At 42.2% G+C, this 15,295-nt stretch overlaps 1 protein-coding gene across 3 annotated transcripts in view; it reads right to left on the reverse strand.

Annotated features, from left to right (window-relative positions):
- LOC101078171 (protein unc-13 homolog C) overlaps positions 1 to 15,295 on the reverse strand; it is a 75,275-nt gene that overhangs the window by 46,855 nt on the left and 13,125 nt on the right. For 2 of the 3 annotated variants that reach the window (XM_029846277.1, XM_029846279.1), the window contains exons 3-10: positions 13,147 to 13,169; positions 12,540 to 12,586; positions 11,686 to 11,764; positions 9,443 to 9,448; positions 9,181 to 9,252; positions 6,132 to 6,351; positions 5,137 to 5,364; positions 689 to 830 (exon numbers count right to left, since the gene is read on the reverse strand). In XM_029846277.1, the coding sequence (XP_029702137.1) occupies positions 689 to 830; positions 5,137 to 5,364; positions 6,132 to 6,351; positions 9,181 to 9,252; positions 9,443 to 9,448; positions 11,686 to 11,764; positions 12,540 to 12,586; positions 13,147 to 13,169 (817 nt within the window). The remainder of the gene's footprint in view (positions 1 to 688; positions 831 to 5,136; positions 5,365 to 6,131; positions 6,352 to 9,180; positions 9,253 to 9,442; positions 9,449 to 11,685; positions 11,765 to 12,539; positions 12,587 to 13,146; positions 13,170 to 15,295) is intronic. The other variant, XM_029846278.1, reaches the window with a different exon arrangement.

A 15,295-nucleotide genomic window follows, 5' to 3' on the forward strand; every position in this document is an offset into this window, starting at 1 on the left:
AGTCCAGGTGAGGATGTCATGAGGTTATGAGGTTGTGGATGAAGGTTTCAGCCATGGAGATGGAATATGGGAGGGTAAAATCAAGGATGTCAATGGATTTGTAGAGTTCGAAGGATGGGGAAATGAAACATCCTTTGCTATCCAGGAGGCAATCTCCAACCTTTGGAAGCTACATTTCAGGTGATACGACTAAGAGGTCTGTTGATGCATGCTGATGTCTAGTTGTGAGTCACTGGTTTCAGTAGTACAGAGCCTTGCGGTACGCCATGGTTGACTGAGGCTAGCTAGCAGCCTAGACTAAGTGGTGACAGGATGTTTCCCAGGAGTAGAGTCATGACAGAACAGTGGAGGAGAATGATTTGGGACTGAAATCACAGGAAAAAGCACCATATCATTTTATGTTAGTTGAGGAAATAACTGAGGTAATATATTAATAAAAACCCAACAGCACAAAAGGAATTTAAGGCTTTAGATCACTGTGCTCTACATGATGATGGATGTTACTGTGCTGCACTTTTAGCTGAGCTGGCGTCTTTGATCGCCTCTGCAGTGCAGCTCCACACCAGAACTTTCCTGAACTATTAAGAGTCAGGGGCTGTTTTACTGATAAAAATACATGAACAGATTATTGTAATCTTACTAAGGATTAGGACAAGCAGGCAAAAGAAAAAGAATGGAAAGCACTCACAAGTAGAATTTCTCATCCCACACCGGGTTGAGGTTGCCAAAAATGGTTTTGGTCCTCCGTTTGGTCTTTCCCACCTGGACCGTGACGTAGGGATCGCTGGAACCAGTTTTGTCCTTGGCTTGTAGTCCCTGAGCACTCATAACTGGAAACAAAACAATGCCAAATTTTACATTTTGTAGTATGTAAAAGTTGATGTGATACTTTGTCATTCTGTATTTTATTTTTTAATTGTGTGTCTCATGTTTTGTTAATGCGTCTGTTTCCTGTTTATGTGTTGTGAGTGAGCTTTACTTAAGTGGTCAATGGCTTTCACCTATGTCATTACCATCCCACCCTTGTATCCAGTTAAACAGAGTCCATTTGCCCTTCTGTGGCAGATGGTGGGTAAATGTGTGTGTGTTGTATTGTTTTGACTGACACCAGCATATTCTCTTGACCAGTGTGTGACTGTTTTGGTTTCAGACATCCTGAATTTTGCCTGCTCCCTGCCTGTGTTTTTCTGCCTTTCCTCCCTTGTAAGACCTCCGTGCAGATTAAAGAGATGGTTCACTGGACTTTGGTACTGTTATTATTCCTTCCCTTTGCAATTGGATCCACACTCCTGGGTTTCTTGACAGACTGATTTTAAGCCTTTTCATTGAGAATTCAATCCTGGAGGTTGTGTATTTTTACAGGAGATATAAATTGCTTTATTTTCATATTTGTCAACATTAAAACTTGATTTGAGCACAACCTGCCCACAACAGTTAAACAGAAAAGCAACAATGCACTTCTATTCACTGTCATTTTAAACATTTTTGTATGTTGTATGGAGGGTTTTAAATATCTATGGAAATTTTAATATTTCATTTATCTCCTACTGCTTCTGGGCTATAGCTAGTTCCCTCTGGTGTGTTTACCCTCTGCTACAATGTGCTACAATAAAAGCATTAATGGGAAGAACTGTGAGTTTAAATCATGCCTCCTCCCACAAGTTGGTACAGAGACGTAGAGACTGTAGCAATTCACTGCACCATAAAAGGGAAAAAGGAGACTGGACCATTAAATATGCATAAGTGACTGTCTAAATAATTCAGGGTACATATATGCCCCAGCTCAATGCTGACAGAAGCTGGTGGGCAGGAGGTATTAGAGGTAAGAAGAGCAATGGTCCTTGAAGACAACAATGTGCGTGTCAAGCCATCGATGGCACTTCAACCCCAGGACCCTAAAGGTTATATTCTTAGTTCGTAAGATCTGGCCATGTATGTAGACGGAAATAAAGTTGAATTTGCTACAAAGAAAGGGGGAAAAATAGCTTACAGACCGGTTTTGTTTGAACATTTTAGGGGCTATTTTGAAATAAAGCCTTTAACTGATTCAATTTCAATATTTCTTAAGTAAAAGCAAAAAAAAACATATTGAAAATTATACAAGGAAAGCTTAATATATAGGTTGTTGTCATTTTCCATCCTTTAAGAAGGACACAATAGACACAAAAATATATATTATAAAAGCATATAGACTCTTTAATTTCTCTTCAATACTAAAGGTGTTATTTGTGAGTTGGAAGCTCTGTAAATATGGATTAGATCAGATGGGAAGACAGTACCAATCAGATTCACCATGACAGTGTTTATCTAATATTTAATGACAACTAACAACTCAATAAAATACGATGGGAAAAAAACACAAACATGCTAAAGCAAACACTAATGGAGGAGACATTGCATCTTTTACTATCTCGCTTTTTCCTTTCCTCTGCTTTTCTTCTGCATCGTCCTCCTCCTCAGTCTCTCTCTCTCTCTATTCCCCCGTTTTCTCTTCCTATTTCTCTCCTGCGTATTGACACAGTCAGAAATGCAAGGTGAGCAATAAATAAGCTGAACCTGACACAGTTACCACAGGGATCGATTGGAGCCCCGGGCTGAAGTTACACGGGCAACTTCCTGACCTTCTTTGTGACAGCAAACTTCGAAGAAAAAATGATTGTGTCGCGCTGTTCCATCCCCGTATGAAAAAGGATGTTGTTAATTAAAAGACAAGACTTTTTACTACTCATACAAACAAGCTGAGTCACTGCTTTGGCGATGGCCGATTAGATCTCTTGTCTCTCCTGTTCTTCCCCATAACACCAGACGCAGGACGACGAGCTAAAAGAGCATATTACTTAACCAAATATTGCATTTCCTTTTTAATCATCGAGCGCAGCTGCTGCTAATGTTGACGATCTATGACTTGTGTCTATTGTGTCAAACTCCATTTGGGGGCCAAGCTTTGAGTGACACCTCTGAGAGGGCTGAATGTGCTGCTGCAAGGGATTTATCACAAGTAGAGCGCACATGTCAGTGGGTTCAAACGGTGGATAGAGACCTTTGGCAGCGGCGTGTTGTCTTCCACTAGTTAAGACACCATTGTCTCTTGGTATTACTTCTACAAAGAGGCTTTCTAGGGGGCAAAGGAGGGAAAAGGAACAGGTGACTCAAGTCCTAAATATGATGAATGTGGATTAATCTCAACAGAGAGATTACAGTTGTTTCTGTCCAATCACGACCCATCAGACCCCTGGGGGAACTCAACAGATGAGAAAAGAGCACATGCAAGTAATTAAAGGTTCACTGTGTCATACAAGTATGGGGGTCCAATGCCTTTTATTGTATAGGTTAACAGCAGCATTCAGCCAGCTCTAACCTGAACAGCAAAGACACGCCACTACTGGCTTAATATGTCCATACACATGTGCTCCAGTCCAAATGTCCTCATGACTGACAAGTAAGAGATGATTGAGTTTGGCAGGTCACGGAGCCATCATTTAACTCTATGCTGTTTTAAGTAACAGGAAATTACTTGATCACTAACTCTTAATGGCTGTCAGACAGATCCTAAGGTTTGCTGTCACGAGGCACTGACACAGAGATACAATTATGAATCATCTGCATAAGCATGAAAAATATTCCCCAGCACAAAAGTTGGCCCTGAGGTGACACGCACAATTACAGAAAAAAAAAGCATTGCTCCCATGAAACACAGAACACATATTGTAGTAAAACAGAAAATAAATTAAGAAATACACACATTGAGTTATTTCAGAATTAGGAGCAACCACTGGATCACCTGACCTAAGATACCAAAATAAGAAGCCGGTTATACAGCCTACCACTAGATCGGACACAACCCAGCCCTTACTACATCCAGTAACAGAACATTGCCAGAAGTTATAAGATCATAGAAATGCACAAGATTTTTTTGAATTTCAGACTAAAAGTTGATCTGATATCTGATAAATAAAAGATAGTCGTAGTTCTTTTAAAACCAAGAATATATTAGGTTGATCCTCTTGTCATAACAACCTTTCATACAGCGGCCAGAGATATGTGCTCAGACTCAATAAAGCCTTTTCTTTTCCAAATGAGCACTGAGGAAAATCCCTCCTACTTCAAAGTAAGTAAAAAATATTACAGTCTGACAGGTATCAATGCTGGATTGGTATAGGAACCGTACAAAGTGGCAACCTCAATTTATGCTTGTTCACAATCAAATTAGATTAGCTCTCCCTCTCCTCTCCCTCTTCCTCTTCCTCTCCCTCTCCTCTCCTCTCCTCTCCTCTCCTCTCCTCTCCTCTCCTCTCCTCTCCTCTCCTCTCCTCTCCTCTCCTCTCCTCTCCTCTCCTCTCCTCTCCTCTCCTCTACCCCTCTCCTCTCCTCTCCTACCTATTCTATCCTCTACCTGTCCTCCCCCTCTCCTCTCTCTCTACCCAGCCGGCCATCAGCAGGAGGGTCCCCCTACATGAGCCTGGTCCTGCTCAAGGTTTCTTCCTGTTAAAGGGGAGTTTTTCCTTGCCACTGTTGCTTCTCTGGGGTTAAGCCCTGGGATTCTGGAAAGCGCCTTGAAACAATTTTGATTGTATAAGACGCTATATAAATAAAGATTGATTTGATTTTTTAATGACATACAAAGCAAAATACCTGTGTGTGAATAACTGCATTAGACTGATGTATGTGAGTCAAGGTCAGAGGTCAGTGAGGAAATCATGACCTAAAAAAGGAGGAAATATCAAGATTTTTTTGCCATGTTAGCACGGCCTCGTATATAATGGAGATTTTATTGATTTGGAATGGGAGGGTAACAAGGTCATAGGTGATGGGCCAAAGGTGACACTAGCTGTAAAGGACCTCTGACCTGACTGATGATTATAGTCTGATTATATGCTTATGCCTTATGATGACCTAAATGATGCAGACATAATGAGGACACGGACAAAAAAATCCACCTGGCTTTGACATATTCATATTTTCTCTTATTTAATTGGAAAATCCAGCAGACATGGCTGTTATTCCCTGCAATCTCTGTAATCATCACTTTTTATTTATATTCTTATATCTAATTTTTGTTATTCTTCTATCCTGCTTTCTAAGTGGGGAGGGCAGGCGTGTTTCAACAAAAAAATCATGATATCAAACGCAGCTGACCTGTGATGCTGATTTTTGCAGACCACTTGGAGGTCCCGTCGAGCACAGCCTGCTTGGCTGTCTTCAGGTGACTGTTAAAGTCCTCTTTGGAGACATGAAACATCTCCTGGATCACCTCGAACACTTCTGGGCTGTTCTTCTCCCGTATTTTCATGCGTTCCTTCATAGCCATGATGATATTCTGGGTCTTGTCTTCTGCCCCGTGCTTGGAGCTCTTCTCCACGGCCCCTGAAGCAAAGAGAGAGTCTCAAGCGTGAATGGTTACACATTTACCGATGATAGGTCTTATAATCCAAAATTAAGTTAGGATGCATGTGTGTTGGCTCAAGCAAGTGTCGTTAAGACCAAAAAGAAATCTCTGAATCCCATTTTGAAGCTTTAAATTTTGTTATACTCTTCATAAAACCATTTTTAAACATTGGGTTTTGCAACACAGGGGGTGTAGCTAATCAAGTTAGGGTGCATGGGGATTACTGTGCAGATCATCCCGAAGCCTACGCGATACATTGTTCTTATTAGCATAGGCTGTAACAACAGCAGCGTGCCTGATTGAAAAATCCGAGTGGAGGCTGTAATGAGTGGTAGTGACTGGGTGAATTGTGTAAATGCACCATGTCACTTGCAGCAATGAGTGTCAGGGGATATGCAAAATCTATTAGACAAATCCCTATAACAGCACTCACGTGTACCCTTAAAGCGTGTATGGGTGTGTTTGTGTGCTAGTTTACATTATCAGCAAAAGAGCAGCGAAATGTTCCTGACATGTTTTAGATTTAACTCATTTTGTTCATATTTTCTCAGATATTTTATGCGCAGCTGTGCTAAATGACACAAACAAGGTCTGTGATGCTAGCAGAACAAGACCATTTCAGGTGTGTTGTGCTATTTCTTTGAGGTATTCTGCTGAAGAAATGAACGCCACTACATAAAATGTTTACTGCAAATTCAAAATCAAATTAAGCCCATCATTCAATCATGATTCTCTGTTTTCTTACTTTGTAAACAGTCTGCATTGAGGAGGTCCTGGCACTTCTCGTGGCATTTGACACCACACTCTGAGCAGCGCATGCCCTGGCGTGCGATGCCCCATAGCAGCCCCTCGCACTCATGGCAGTAGGTCGGCGCGGTCGCCGTCCACACCTCAAAGTTATGGGGTGTCGTGGATGAAATAGGGTAAATCAAGGCCTGCAGAGTCTTCTTGAAGACGTGTAATTTCTGAAAATAATTAAAGTTGGAAGTGAAAACAGTGCAAATTAAGACAATACATTTTAATCATCTTGTAAAATATCCATTCTGTCAACTAAAGGACATCTATTGCTGCCATATTTAATTAAGCAATCACAGAGATTATTCTCTGAGATCCTTCGAAGAGTGTCGCTCAAACTTTTCTTAAAGGTCAGCAGTGAGAGGACATCAACCTAACATCTCATTCATTAACTTTGAATCATCAGCATCTTTAGCCAAGGGGCTTTGTTTAAATTGAGTGGTTTACTGTCAGAAAGCTTATCCAGACCAAATGCTAAACCCCCACTTGAGGCCTGCCTGGACTGATTACTGTGCAAGTGAAGACTCTTCAGATTGAACCCTTTACTGCAACAGTCCTGCTATTCAGGAAGCCTGGGAATGGGCCTTTTCATGGAGGCAGAATCAATGAATGCTGTAAATAAGGTTTCTAAAAGAGAGCATTATCCCAATTGAGAGAGAGCTTGAAAGAAGGTAGGATGACAAAGAGAGAGAGCGAGAGAGAGACGTATGGCACTTTCGTAAATCTTGAAGTGGTGCTCCCGCGGTACAGTAGATCCAGTAGATGTCGCAAAGTTCTATTGCAAATAGTGATAGATGTGTGCATGGACTACAAATACACACATGCGGAAGTTCCTTGAGGCCTGCTGACCCCTAGACCTTTAATGAAACAAAGAGGGAGATAAAGAGATTTTGCTTTTAATCTTGGGAGACGGTGGTGCAGCAGATGTTGAGTTGATCCACCATTTACACATGATTCAGACCAGGGTCATCCCCCACCCCCACCCACCCCTGTCTGCTCCACACCAAATTTAATACTGGGCTTTCTAATACTGGATGGTCAGCAGGAAATGAGGGGTCTTGGGAAATCTCTGAGGCTTCTCAATCCTTGTGTTTGCTTCCTCTGGGGAGTGAACTTGGCTGGTAAACACACCCATTAGACACTCTTTTTCTATCCTCTCTAAATCCTGCCACTGCAGCATGTGTAATATGAGCATTGTGCTTCTTTTTTTTTATTGTATTTTACAACCTTGGTGTTCCTGTCACAATCTGCCATCAGCCAGACATTCACACACGCGCTGCGCGTGGGTCCGTTGTGTTACACCGCGAGCTAACACTGCTACTTCGGTGTGAGACGGTGCTCGGAGCCATCGACAGCTTCAGACTTGCAACATGAAAGAGCAATATGATAATAGAGGAGAGCCGCATCTCCCCACCACCCCGGTTTCACCACCTGTTGTCAGGGCCAGATCTCATATGGTACCTATGGCACCATCTCAGGTCTAGCCAAGAAGATGTGTGCTGTGCTGTCAGATGGGATTGTCTGAACTTCCAGAGACGACTTGGGCTGTTGACAAACAGCCTGATGACATGTGAACCGACTTCCAGCAACATATCACATTTTCTTTTCCAGACACTCCTTGACCCATGTCACATCAGGGCCCTACTCTTCCTTTGTCCCTGTTGTGGTCCTGACAGGTGAGTTCATGTTGACGGTGGCTGTTAAAATGTTCCCTGCTTGGCTCACATGCAGTTTAGAAGCAGGGGCTGTTAGCTGCCCACCCAGAATGCTTTCTTTCTGCTCTAAATAGCAGATGGAAGCGAAGAGAGAGAGCATTAGGAGACTTCCATACGTCAGCAGTGACACACAAAGCATCCTAATCAAATGATAACTCATTACTTTGAAAAGAGACACAGAATCTGAACCCAATGCAACAGCCATTGCTTCACCCATTGATCCCATGGCTTTGTCCTGTTCACTAGCATATGGTAATTTCCTGTGTGCTCCGGCACGGCAGATCAAACTCTGACATCTGCTTGTTCCACTTAACCAAGACCACACAATCTGCAGCTTTACGAGGATCTGGGATCTCCTACGTCATAACGCTACTGTAAACTCACTTGCACGCCTTTCAGTCAATATTTCTCCTCCACATCTTTCTTTCCATGCCAGCACAAATCTCTTGAGGAACCACCTCCTGACCACCAACAAGCCCAAATATATGACCTCATCCTTTCATCTGGGACAAGAGTTGTTCATCCCTAAAGCCCCTTTAGCCAGCACTGCTATTAGTAAGCAATCAACGCTAGCGGTCACTTTGGGGCATGAGGCAACACAAGGGAAACACATGATTTGGATGGAGTTGCAACAAAAATGAAATCCTACGTTTAAGAAGGGTTTTCTTGCATGATGTCATTTTATTTCAATCTTCTGGAAGATGCATTGTGCTACGCAGCTGCAGAGGAAACTATATGCTTCTTTTCTTTCCTTCTTTTTTTGCATCCTATAACTCACTCTTCCCTCTGGGAGGGGAAGGATGGTAATCAATTAATGCAGAGAGAGCTTTAGAGGTCAACACAAAGGGGTCTAACGCCATCGACTAAGACGTCCTAGCCTTTCTCCGCAGCGCCCCGATCCACCGTGCACGTTATTAATCGTGAGGCATTTATTTCTGAACTCTGCCAAATGATCCGACAGAATGAGCACAGCAGAAATACCGAGTGGCCACCGAGACTACTTTAATAAACCGCCATATATATTCGGGGTGGACAGAGTACATATGCTGGAGAAATGAGGCCAGAATTCAATAAAAGCTGTTTCTTTTTTCTTCTGTATCTTTGGTCCCCAAATGAAATCTAAGATCCTGAATTACTTTGACAGAGTTATCAAATTCTGGGGTTGGGCAATAAGAACATGGATCCAGAGCTTCATTCAGAAGTAGACCAATATCTCTTAGCTCTCTTTCTCTATGATAAATGAATAATGATGGATGTAGAAATGAAGGGCATGTTAACACTTACCAGGTCCTCATTATTCAGCGTTGATCGGTTCACCAGAGCAAATGAGATGCCTGCCTTTCGAGCAGTGAGGGTCTGAGAAGAAGAGAAGAAAGATTGGATATCCACAGTGTCGCCTGCAGCTTTACCTTGTCAAACTTGTTTTGATTTGATTTGAACAGGTAAAAATATTTTAAATTGTCTCTAATTGACATGCCTGAGAATAATTTATCATTAATCCTTTGCTCTGAAGTAGATAAGGGAATAAAACACAAAGTAAGCTCACCAAAGCCTGATATTTCCAAGAGCACATGAAAAGAGAGAAAGAAAACGAGCAATTGGGTTAGAAAAAAGCGAGACAGGTGGAGGCTGAAGCCTAAACAGCAGAGGTACAGAGTTTATTATCCATTCCGAGTGCATAGCTATCTCAACTGCCATGCAGGACTGCTGGTCAGCTACAAACTTTCCACTGTTCATTGAGCGAGATTACAGGGGCACAGCGTTGCCGTGATTTGATTCTGTGATTCTTTTATTTATTTATTTATTTATTTTTGTTAACCACTCATGCATTACAAATGACTAAACTGCAGTCATGCTTGGCATTTTAATTCACTCCTCCGTTGGATGAAGCCTTGATCATATTTTCTGCTGTCTGCTCTGCACATTCATTTGACACAAACAGAGAAACACACACGCGCACACACGTATGGGTGAAGCCAGCTGCACTACACAACACCGTGACTCTCTCTCACACACACTCGCACATCACCACATCTGCTCCGACATTTACAGATGAGTTCAACAGTGCGCACCCACGCCATAATACACACAGAGAGATGTACACATATCCATACGCGCGCACACACACAAATCAGCTGCTGCTTTTATATCCAACAAATTTGGGTGACCAGAGATTGATTAACAAGTCCTCCGTAATGGAGGAAGTTACGGAACAGAGGAATGCAGACATGGACAGCCGACAATATTGGATCAGTCTTTACCACGACCCTCTTGTCTTTGCAGCCCAGCTATGGTAAAGATCCATGGAAGCCATGGAAAATGTAGGAGGAAACGTGACCTCTACATGAACCAAAGTGTTGATGTAAGTTTATCAACATGCACCAGCGCTGCTGAGGATGCTGTGGGCAATACAATATGACCCTGCGTGTCCAGATGTGATCTATACAGCTTTGTGAATTCATTCGAGGTTTTTGTAGTTTGTTTGTTTGTTTTTACATGCATCCCACCATAATATGGGGGGTAACTTCGTTGTCCGCTTAAATCAGACTCTTTTGCTGCCCTGAAGCAATCACACAGCAAATGGGGGACACTGACAAAGGAGAGGCATGGGACAAATTCGACTGCTTAATACTGACTTCATCCCATGTGTAAAAGGCTTGCTCAGTGTCACTTTTACATGATTTAAAAGCCTCGTACTGTTAAATCAGAAGTCAATGAAGTCTTACAGACATATTTTTGGGTTGAGTTGTCAAATTTTCAAGTTGTGAATAAGTTTCTTTATTTATTGGTTCGTTTGTATGTTCATTTTTAAACGCCTGCTGAGCAAAGAAAGGAAGTCAAAGGCCTAGCATGGGCATAGGCTGAAATCTGACAACTCACGGAAAAATATCACATGTAGCTGTCATGGGTCTATGTAGGAATGGCAGATATACACGCAAAACCCAAAGAAAATAGATAAAATAAATGGCAACCCATACTTACCAAAGCATTGTTGATTATTAATTTAATGAGAGATATGGACAAATACAGCATCAACTCATGTTGTTCACTGTGATATATACATTCATTAGCATCTATGTCGCTATATACTCATACCATTTCACAAGAAAGTCACTTAACCAAGGTTTAGAGAGCTTCATTTTAGTTTTTTTTTTTTTTTTTTAGTACATAAAGATGAGAGACAAACATTCACAGGACAGACTGTGCAACATACAACAGGCAAACCGTTGTAAACAGCCGTGAGTACTATTTGCATCCCAACAGTCTATCGTCTCTAACTGAGACTGAGCATGTGGTGGAGCTGCAGTCAACTGAACTGCAACAGACCTCTCTGCAGGATGTGTTACCACACATTATGCTGCATTAAAAAACTCGGAAGCATCATTCTGGCACACTGGTTCATGGCCAGGGACTCACATATGGCTAATTTTCCATTGACTATCCCCATGATTGACAATAAGTAGGTTTATGACAAGTGCTTTTGCCACCATTGAGCTTTTGTGCTGCTTGTTTTTGGCATGAAAAGTTTATTATTTTTCCTTATTTTGTCATCCCACAGAAAGTGGGTAAAGCAAAGTAATCCATAGATGCATTATGTTGGGAGGCGCTCATTATTGTGGAAGTAAACAGTCTTAAGTCAGGACAAAGGCTTCCGATAAAAATGACCACTGTCCTCAGCTGGGAGCTGTAATCACACAGAGCAGGATTCCACCGGCGTGGCATAACATGTGGTCATTCAGACACATCTCACATAAATCAAACGTAACCTTGTTGAAGAAGATGACTCACCAGGTCCCGGACAAGAGGCACTGTCCTCTTACGGCGTAAATCTGGCATGCTGTCAATGCCGTAAAGAATACTGCCAGTGCTGGAGAAGCAGACAGATTTAAAGTGTATTAATATCGTAATAATGGCATACTGGGGGAGACATTAAGATTGTTTGGGGAGGGGGGGGGGGCACATGATTTACTCTCCAGGGATGCATCATGGATCATGCTTCCTGCCTAACCTGTCTTAGCCTGTCCTCCATCTTCTCTTCGAATGAGGCCAATCCAAATGTTTTTTCCTTTCTATGCCGTGCTGCTGCTGCGGTTCTAGATGAAACCTCCAACTGGATGCAGCTTTTACAGCGGGTTCCTGTCTGTCGTCTCTGCAATACCTCACACTTCTTTTGCTCCCTCAACCCCCCAAACCCAGCAGCACTCTCGTTGTTTTATCTCTCTTTTCACTTTTCCCCATGGGGCTCTTGGCGGCATCACCTTAGCTGTCACTCAAAGCTTCTTAAATAACCTCGACATGACATCTGGCCTCCAGTACCACCACACAGATAATGCTCCTCAAGCTTCAACGGCGACCCCTGGGCTACATCATGGTATAACCTTATAGACGCAGTGTGATGAACTTCAGTGGCCCTCTCTTCTATTAGGCCCCTGGCTCTCACCGTCTTGACCCCCTGCACAGCTGGCTACATAAGCTATGCTGGTGTAATAAAGGCTAAATAGGATTTTACATTTTCTCCATGACTAAAGAGTAGAACTGTTAAGCTCCCCCTATTTAGCATTTACACTTCAACTGTGACTCGATGTTTACACTGGTTCATACATGCATCCGTGCATCTGCTTGAGAAGAGAGCAGGTACTCACCCTCCAGTCTGCAAGCCGAGCAATTTGGGATCCAAAATACTGCGAGGCTGCAGAGACAGGAAACACAGATATGAAGCAGGAGAATCCTAGGTAGCAGTGTCTAATCGCAATCAAACCAAAAGTTCTTTAAATCCAACACATTCAGAGGTCAGTTTAGGATAAGATAAATGATAAGAGAGAAGGAAAGGAGCGCCTCAGGCAAAATACGAGATTATTCCACATCAATGTATTTTGTGGGCTCAAGACTGAGAGTTTTGCCGCTCTTGGTGCTTGGGGCCAGATTCGTCTATTGTGTAACGCTCCCTCCTCGCTGACCAAAACACTCAGTCTGAAACACAAATCATTCTCGGGAAAAGGATTGTAATAAAAGGGCAGGCATCACAGAGTGACAGTAAAATGGCTCTGAGGCACATGCTGGATTCACACCTATGGAGAGGACTTCCGTTTAGGAAAACAGGAACTCTGGTCAGAGTTGTTTTCAAATTCAGAGGTGTGACAAGCTCAACGAAGCCTCACACGATCAAACACAAGACAAATGTGTGGAAAACACATGCACGTGCAAGAGAATCACAAATGCACATGGCTGCTGGTAAAAATGAGCAAAAACCTGTGTGTCCAAAGCACTGCTGTCTGAAAGGAGAAAATAAAAAGGAAGGCAAAGCATTAGCAAAGAAAAGCTTTTTTTGTAAAGACAAACACATTTTTTTGAACGTTCATCTTCTATCACAGCCGGTGACACTTTTATTCAGAACCTGAGAGAGTCACCTCACGCCTCAGGGGGAGGCTTTGTGAGCACAAGTGAGGGGGATCAATTCGAGGCTGATCTAGGAATTTCATTTTGTCCAATATTTTTCACCAGTGTGCCTTGAATTAGCTACAATAGCAATGATGGCTTTGATCGATAGCGTTACATGATTTAGCAGATATGAAGACATGGCACATTAGGCAGCCACAGGCAGTTGACATTATAATGCTGTTTTAGAAAACTGTAAGAGGACAAACCCCTAAAATCCGCACATTCAGACGTGTAATTACTGTGCTATTGATCCGTGAGTGATAAATGGCTGCATAATCGTAATCTTATCTGCTACAAACAGAAATCCGCTGTTTACCAGAGAAAAATCAAACTGCGCATCGATTAAAATGACATGATACACGGTCGTACATGTCTGCTGATATGCATTACTAATATAGCACAATAGGATTTTTAAAAATGAGCTTCTTCTGGAATTCTGCTGCTCATTAACTGGTTTAATTCTACTCAGTTACTCTAAACTCCACAGCAGTGTAAAAAAGATTATAATGGAAAATTTAAAATATCAATATACAGTAGCAAAATCTGTATTTGTTGTATGCGCCTACCAGGAATGTAACACAAGTGTTCTCATAATCCTTATTTAGGTAATAACGTTAAAAAATATTAATCATGTATCATGTCAGTGCCAAAAACATTGAAAATTTTCCTTAGACTTATTTTTGTTTATGTATTCATTAAATGTATGTAATGTCAGCTGCAACGGCATAGCATTCAATGAGGATCTAAGCTGCTTGTGGGTACCATGGCGATGAGCTAAGCTACTTTCAGCATGGCTGCACAAGCTAGAGCCATTTCCTGTACAAGCAAGATTGCAGGGACATAAGACAAAAGTCAGAACACCAGGACAGGCCGAAAGGTTGCTGATATAAACTTCATTTCAAGGGAGCTTTAAAACTGTGGAGTGAATTTGATTGGAGGGAAACGCTGCCATGTCGCAGGAGCACTAAGTCCTACTTTTCAGTGGCATTCAAGATAACGCACCAGGCACGTATGAGGCCTCACCAGAGAAAAAAGGCTGCATTTGGCTGATACAATCAGGACTAACGCAGTGTCCAGCACACTCCACAACCCACAATCATGCTATAAACTCCCACAGATGTAATAAAAGCCCTCATCAATTCTGTCTTCATTCTAAAATCAGAAGCAGCATGTGAGAGCAACCCTGGCATTTAGGGTGGCTTTAAGTGGCACCAACCAATCAACAGGGTGAGGTATTTTTGCATTTGCATTTCATTTACAAAGCACATTAGAGACACACTGTACTGGACCTAGATGCATTCTAATCAGAACTTAAGAGTGTCGGTGTCAAGCCATGCATCACGTCTTATTCTGCATAGCAGCTGAGCCAGTGGTCCAAGGGACTCGGCGGAGTGTGTGTGGTGGAAAATGTATCCAAGCTGTCAATCACGTTAGAAATACCTCTTAGAATATGCTGCCACTCTGCGGTGCCCATTCTAACATGGGCAGGGCTGTGAAAAGCAAAATCTCAGGCCAAATGGTGACTGATGACATCCATTTGTACACCGGTAATATTCTTTTCCTCTAACCAATAACAGCACGGGATCATTTATACAAAATCATCAACAGTGATAATAGACTTTGAGGTGTTTCTCATCACACCGTTGGTAATAGTAAGAATCTACATATTTGAAGAACATATTGAAGTTCAGCTTGAGGATGTTTGACTTTCACTCTGCCTTTCAGCGTCGGCTAACTGCTCAACAGAGTCCCCTTTAAAATTGCATTGAAGGATTCAATATTTAAAGACAGTGCAAATTAACAGCAAAGCAGTTTTACACTGTCTGGATGAGCTGGGTGTCCAGGCAGTTGAAAATGGCACATCATTCAGTGCCAAGACAGGCATTATAGTTTGACCTTCATGTAGCAAGCAAGACAGAAATCAGACACTACTGCCGAGACACCAGCAACCGTGCTATTA

This window comes from Takifugu rubripes, chromosome 13 (genome assembly GCF_901000725.2).
Source record: "Takifugu rubripes chromosome 13, fTakRub1.2, whole genome shotgun sequence".
Lineage (NCBI taxonomy): Eukaryota > Metazoa > Chordata > Actinopteri > Tetraodontiformes > Tetraodontidae > Takifugu > Takifugu rubripes.